General features: G+C 40.2%; 1 protein-coding gene across 11 annotated transcripts in view; it reads left to right on the top strand.

The window, feature by feature from the left end:
- The window catches only part of Mphosph9 (M-phase phosphoprotein 9), a 60,163-nt gene extending 53,747 nt beyond the window's left edge, over positions 1-6,416 (top strand). For all 11 annotated transcript variants that reach the window (XM_005403052.2, XM_005403051.2, XM_013503560.1 and 8 more), the window contains 5 exons: positions 259-379; positions 1,316-1,419; positions 2,400-2,647; positions 2,939-3,007; positions 5,712-6,416. In XM_005403052.2, coding sequence (XP_005403109.1) covers positions 259-379; positions 1,316-1,419; positions 2,400-2,647; positions 2,939-3,007; positions 5,712-5,813 — 644 coding nt within the window. In that variant the 3' untranslated portion in view covers positions 5,814-6,416. The remainder of the gene's footprint in view (positions 1-258; positions 380-1,315; positions 1,420-2,399; positions 2,648-2,938; positions 3,008-5,711) is intronic.
- Positions 6,417-7,543: the final 1,127 nt, after the last annotated feature.

Here is a 7,543-nt window from a genome sequence, read left to right on the forward strand (position 1 = left end):
GCGCACACCTGTAATCCCAGCACTGGGGAGGCTGAGGCAGGAGGATCCCTGTGAGTACAAGGCCAACCTGGGCTACACAGTGAGTTCAAGGTCAGCCTGAACTGCAAAGTGAAACCCTGTCTCAAAAAAGACAAAATAAATTAATTAATTTAAAAAAATAAAATGGGAAGGAAAATTCTGTACTGTAAGACTATTCTGACATCACTGTATACAGTGTATAAAAGGACAAGAATATTTGTTCTTTGTTTTCTTCTATAGCAAAAAGAGAGATTATGTTAACACCTGTGACAATGGCTTACAGCCCAAAGCGATCCCCGAAAGAAAATTTGTCCCCAGGATTTAGTCATCTACTTAGCAAAAATGAAAACAGTGTAACTCGGTAAGTTCTCTAAAATTGCAGAATAAGAACTATATTGCTAATTTTTTAATCAGTCTGTGTTTGCAGTACACATCGACTACATTCATCATGGGGGACTGGTACCTGCACATAATACATCTTAATTCTTCTTTAATTTTTCTTTTGTCCCCTTCCTGTCCTGTGCTGCTGATTTTTAAAATGTTGACTTCTGCCTCTAGCTATCACTGATTTTTCAGTTAACTCTGAATTTAAGTTATTTACATGAGTGTCATGAAAAGCAAAGTATTACAGTATATGAAAACAGACTTTAACTACGTAACGTGACTACTAGATTTTAACACCACTGCCACACCCACCTAGCCTTTGGACGTAGGGTGATGGCTCTGTGTCTTCCTGTAAAGGCTCAGTGTCTTGGGAGACTGGAGTCATTCATGCAGGAAGTGGGCAGCTTTGCCTGCTCCTGAGGAAGCGGTCCGCGGTGACGGGGGCAGTGGAGCTGCGGCACACAGAGGGCCTTGCTCCTGGTTCTAGACCTAGTCTGCCAGGCTCTGGGGAGCTCACACTACAGTTTTCCCCTACAAAACCAGCCAACACCTGTCCTTTGTCTTTTTTTTTTTTTTTTGGTTTTGGTTTTTCTCCGGTACCGGGAACTGAACTCACAACCTTGCGCTTGCCAGGCAGGCGCTTTGCCGCTGAGCTAAATCCCCAGACCCTTGTCCTTTGTCTTTAAGATCAAATGACAGTGTATGGGTGCTTGGTTTAAGTCTCTAGTATGTGATTGCTGTGTCATTTTGTGTTAGAAAATAGACATTACATTTCATCTTAGAAAATCATGACCAGCTTTCTTTTAAGAAAATATGTAAATATATGAACTAGCTGGATGCAAGCTGGTCATAGTAGTAAAGGTAGGGAAATCAGTTAACACTTTTCTCACAAGTAACTTGCTTCATTCAATAGATGTGATATACTTTTGGATGATTTAGATACCGTCCCTGTGTCCACATTGCAACGACCCAGTCCAAGAAAGCAGCTCCAGTTTATTCCTCTAGACGACTCAGAAGGTATTTTTTCCTAAAACTTATTAATTGTTTTTTGAGACAGTGTCTCACTATGTAGTTTAGGCTGGCTTTGAACTCGCTGTGCCACACTCACAGCTATTGTCCTGCTTCAGCCTCCCGAGTGCTGGGATTATAGGTGCATGCCACCACACCTGCCTAATTATAGTGATAGTCATTCATTTCTTTGAGATTCTGGTGTCTTTTCAAGGTTTTCAGTATTATCTTAGAATATGCTAGGCTTAAATATTTTTCTACTCAGGGACCTTTAAAAGTAAACTTTCATAATGTTTCACTTATGATACTGTTTTTATCTTCATAGAAAAGTTGGGAAACTGAGGTCCAGGCAATGTTAACGTTTAATTACCAGAGCCAGAGCTATACTCTTCAGCTCTTCCCTTTCCTTTTAAGCTCCATAATTTATAAGCAACTTTGGTTTTGGGTAATTTTTTTCTCATTTGCATCTTAAATTTGGAGTAAAGCTGTGAGATAAGATATGTGAAATCACTTGGCTACGCCCTAAAAGGGTGACTGTTTAGTGTTGTATGTCTACTCCATATAATGAGTTTAGTCCTTAAACTTTTTTTTCTCTCGATTTATTTGTTTAAAGTTTAATTACATTTATGCAAACTTGGGGCTGGGGATTTAGCTCAGTGGCACAGTGCCTGCCTGGCAAGCACAAGATTGTGAGTTCGATTCCTGGTACTGGAAAAAAAAACACCCCAAAAAACCAAAAAAAAAAAAAAAAATTTATGCAAACTTTGCTTAAGGTCATTTTGGGAAGTTATGAAAGCTTTTAGAATTCCTTGGAGAAAGAGCACTGGGTAAATATAATTGATTATTGCATCTCTGTTACTTTTGGGGGCATGTGGTAGCTATTTCCAGAAAGTGAAGTTGGGGGTCATATTTAATATACATATATATCTATATATAGTGTATTGGGAAAGTTGATAAGAAATGTGAGACATTTCTTTCCTTTCTGACAGAAAAAAGTGTTTCAGAAAAGACCATCGACAGCTGTGCTAGTCGTAGCTCCCACCCTGATCCCTTGCCGAGTGGAGTGAAGACAGTTTCTATGCGACCAGCCTTGGAGAAGAATAAATCAGTTAGCTATGAGCAGTGTAAGCCTGTTTCAGTAACACCGCAGGGTAATGATTTCGAATATACAGCAAAAATTAGGACCCTAGCTGAAACGGAGCGATTTTTTGATGAACTTACAAAGGAAAAAGACCAGGTAAAAAAGTTTTTAAAGTCTCTTTCTGAACTTATGCTTATATCTAATGAGTAGTCAGAGGGAGTGATCGAGTCAAGCCTGTCCTCGGACGCGGCCGTGGGCCTCTCCCCAAAGCTGCGCCAGAAATATACACGGTCACAGCCGACAGACGACATGGGGGACTTAGTGAAGCCAGAATGGACAAGAAGATACTGAGCTGAGATCTGTTCTTTCCAATCTATTTTATATTACTCCCTGCTGGTAATTAGAATTCTTTTGTTTTTATTTAATTTCTTTTGCACATGTTAACAGATTGAGGCAGCCCTAAACCGAATGCCAACTCCTGGAGGAAGAATCACTCTGCAGACGAGACTGAACCAGGTGAAATGTCGTCTGAGTTTGCTTTAGGGCCTTGGTGCTCGGGAGCACCCTGTATATCCAGGGGAGCTGTGAAGTCACGGCGTGCTGCATGGAGGCAGAACGGAAGTTGCCAGCAGTTAGAACCTTCAGCCTTTGTGGGAGGCTTTGGTGGTTGTTACTTCATAAGCATATGCTGGCTTTCAGGAATAAAACTGATTTTACCTTTGGACTTCAAGAAAATGGTGTTCATTGTAGCTTGGGAGAAAATGGCAGTACATTTTTCTTTTTTGTTTTTTCCTTTTTTGCGATGCCTAGGATCGAACCAGGACCTGGCATATACGTGCTAGGTGGTGCTCCACCATCGAGCAACAGCCCTGCTCTGCAGTGCACCTTTGAACAGACTGTAGATCGGTTTATTTTGTTTTGTTTATTTTTTGAGACAAGGTCACACTATGCAGTCCTGGCTGGCCTTGAACTCAGTGTGTAGTTCAGGCTGGCCTCGAACTGGTTGCAATCCTCCTGCCTCAGGCTCCAGAGTGCTGGGATTACCTGCCTGCACCACCACACCCAGCCAGATTGGACATTGTTAAATTCATGTTCTTGTGTTAAGCCTTTTTGTTATTGTTTGACAACCCCCGCTCCCCATCATCTGTTTCTAAGTCTGTTTAGTCAGCCTGTGAAGCACCGAGCTGTGCAATAGAACAGCTGTAGCGCTGGACAGAGATGTGATTCCATTACTGAGCAGGAGGTGGTGCAGGTGACATGGCCCATATGCATTTCTTTAGTTGCTTTTCAAAGAGTGCTTAAATGCATGAAACCATGGGGCATGTAAAATTCACTTCTAACCGGGAATGGTGGTGCACACCTGTAATCCCAGCAGTAGGAAGGCTGAAGCAGGATGATCACAGTGAGTTCAAGGCCAGCCTGCATGAACACTGAGAGCTTGTCTCAAAATAACAAACAAACCCAAAGTAAAATCTTTTCTAGTAATGTCTGAAACATAGTGGCAAGTGTGAGTCTCTCACTGCTTTTGCACACTTTGATTTCAGTTAAGGTTCATTCTCATTATGATCTGTGATATAAAAAAGAAAGATACTCCCCTCCCCAATAGCCAAGGGCTCTTTCAAGGGCATGTACTCTGACAGAGTCTTTACTGCTTCTGTTTTGGAAATTATTATTGTATGATTTGCAAGATTCAACATGTGAAATTCTTCAAATATGTAATACACTTTTATATAATGAACATTATAAGTTTTTCCGGGCTCTTAAAATAAGACTTGAAGGGCATTAGGGCCATTCGTGGATGCCAGGCCACTTCCGCTCCCTAGGGCACCAGGTGGCCAGTGTGGAGCGGCTGAGGGAGCTCACGCGTAGCTCACAAGTGGTTCAGACTGGGCAAGCAGCAGTTAAAAGTGTTCAGGCCCTCTAATGAACAAGAACAGAGCACAGTGCAACAAATGCATCACATAAAAGCTCATCACACCGGTAGGTGTTTTTCTAGAAACAATTCTCAGAATGTGAAAAAGCTCATGCCATCTATAGCAGATGGAACTGAAGTGGTTGCAGACTTTCTGGAGTACAGCTTGACATATATTCCGAACCTCACACTTACATTTCCTTGAACCTAGCATTTTTTAACTTCTGGGAATGAGTCGGGTAAGGCAGTACTCATAGACTTGCAAAAAGATATGTTTAAGAAATTTATTACAGCCTTACTTACAGTACCCAAAATTAGAAGCAACCTAAATTTGTACTAACAGATTCCTGGTTAAGCATGTTAAATATGCTGGAATATGGTAAGCTAATTTAAAAAAAGTATGTTTTATAACGTAGTAAGAAAGTTCAATTGAACAATATTTGAAGTAATAGATTGATTCTGTTTGACTGTTTTTACCTTTCTTTTTATTTATTTTTTTTTTTCTGGTACCAGGGATTGAACTCATGACCTTGTGCTTGCCAGGCAGGCGCTGTGCTGCTGAGCTAAACCTCCAGCCTCTTTACCTTTCTTTTCAAAAAAGATATGCCTATATGCAAAAAAATAAGAAAGGGAAAGAAGAACAGTGACTATTTCTTTTTGCTCATCTGTCTTCTAAATATTCTGTAATAAACATACAATTTTTTTTTTTTTTTTTTTTTTTGAGGTAGGGTCTCACTGGGTAGTTCAGACTGCCCTTAAACTCGTGGCAGTCCTCCTGCTTCAGCCTCCTGAGTGCTGGGATTATAGGCATAAGCCACCACATCAACGTAAACATATATTTTCATTAAAGATAATTTTGTTTTATTTCAGTCTACCATTGGTGTTAATACTGATAAAAGTATTTAAAATTTTGCATATATGTATATTCTACCAAAAAAATGCATACACACTTAAGCAGTTCACAGTACTAATAAATGTCTGGTGGAATGTGTAAAATGCCTGCTTAGGTATTCCTGTATTGCTCTCAGTTCATCAAAGTCAAAGAATTCTCTCCCTCCACTTGATTGTACTGCTGTTTCTGGCATCTCCATATACTGAGAGTATTTTAAAATGTAGCATTTATTTTGAGGGGTTGAGAAGCTGATTCACACTGTTCAGTTTAAAATAATGTGACTTGTGTAGAAAGCAAAATAACTATAATTTTAAAGTTTATACTTCTATGAAAAGAAAGGTCAGTTTGGTGATAACTGTGGGACTGATGAACTCAACGGAGAATTCTCATCACACTTTCCCATTCTTTTCACCTAGGAAGCCTTGGAAGACCGTTTGGAAAGGATCAATCGAGAACTGGGTTCAGTTCGCATGACACTGAAGAAGTTTCATGTGCTGCGCACCTCTGCAAATCTTTGAGATTTGTGGCCATTAAATTTGGAACATTTTTGTTTGCACTAATGTATAATTATGCACTCAGAAAAGAAAGTCGAATATTTTGTACTGTTTATAAGCCTCGAGACAGTAGTTTTACAATCATGCTATTCTTACACTTGCTATTTTATACTTCAAATGACCACATATTTTCAAGATATTTTTGTTATGCTCAGGAATCTGTTGTATATTTTACTATTTAAAAAGCATTATTTTAAAATAGTATATGTCCTTACTTTATATCAAGAATAACGAAATGTAAACAGGGAAGGCAGCTTGTTTCTAAACAAATAGTGTTATCCTTTTACTGTAAACTTTGCACACTGGTTTTATAAACTTGTTCTACACTGTAAATATAATTAATTTTTTTAAAAAATAAATGCTAATGGCTTCCATAATGAGAAACTAACACATGCTGAATATGAAAAGTATAGCATATATTAGATTTCAATTGTGTGGATGTTTTTAAAACTGACAGTATAGGCCCAGTGCAGTGGCAAAGGTCTATAACCCTAGCACACAGGAGGGTTGAGAGTTTGAGGCCAGCCTGGGCTACATACTGGGACTCTTGTCTCAAAAAAAAAAAAATAATGCAATTCCTATTTGAAAGATAATGCAATTCCTATTTGTAAGTCTTAGAGTGAATATTAAATTAGTAATACTGGACTATTGAAAAGCTTTGAAAACTACATAAATATAATTCTTTCTGTAAAACTTTGTAAGGAAAGAAAAAAATAAAGGAGAGGAATGTAACTCTAATTTTGTCTTAACATGTAAAATTAACTAACTGGGGAGCTGTAGCTTTCTACCCATTGTTTTAAATGGAACTTGTATCCCACCCTAGACAACAAGTGGATGGCTGGCTGGATCTTCAATGACATGAAGGGCATCTCCCAGACCTGCTCTAGCTTCCTGAAAGCACATGGCTTCAGCTGCCGCTCAAAACTGTGAGCCAGTCATTTTCACCTGTACCCACTTCCTCCACTTCTGCCAAAAAGAAAAATAAATACTTGCATAGTAGGTGCTATAAGAACCCTCAGTTTGGGCCCAGAGCAATCTACTCTGCTGGTTCACAGACAGGGAGCGTGTCTAGAGAGAGCCTGGTGCCTTTCACGTGGCCTTGGTAGAGGGTGCAGCCCATGGCCTCCACAGCACCTCCTGGCTCTGCTGGGGTGGGAGCACCACTCTGATCCCGGAGTGGGAGCACGTCTGTGTGGGATCTGCTGCTTAGATCTGGGCTGCTCTGCTTTGCCCTCCATGTTTCGGTGGCCAGTCTGAATCCGGTGTGCACATACTCGAGCCTGGTATGAGTCTCTAAACAGACTCAACCTTAACTCTCAAAATTCATTCCCACTGACAGTGCTCAGGTTTTAATTTTTGTTTTGCTCTTTGAGCATTTTTACATCTGTGGCTTTTAGTAATGGTTCTAGTGAATCAGGTTTGCCCAGCTATTCCATTAGGGTGTGAATACTGCCTTTAGCAGGCTCTCAGATGGTCTTTGAGCACCTTTTACCAAAGCTCTGCCAGGCTGATCTCTAGGCCTGAGGCCCCCATCTGCCCTTCTCGGGCTTAGCCAGAAGCGGGACCTGGGACAGAACAGCCGAACCTCTGGGCTCCTCCTCTGCAACCAGGTGAGGAGTGAGCTACTCAACATTGCATACCAACACAGTCAGGCACCTTCATTCTTTTTTTTTTTTTTTTTTTTTTTTTATTTT

The sequence above is a fragment of the Chinchilla lanigera genome, unplaced genomic scaffold, assembly GCF_000276665.1.
Source record: "Chinchilla lanigera isolate Chin_1 unplaced genomic scaffold, ChiLan1.0 scaffold00081, whole genome shotgun sequence".
NCBI lineage: Eukaryota > Metazoa > Chordata > Mammalia > Rodentia > Chinchillidae > Chinchilla > Chinchilla lanigera.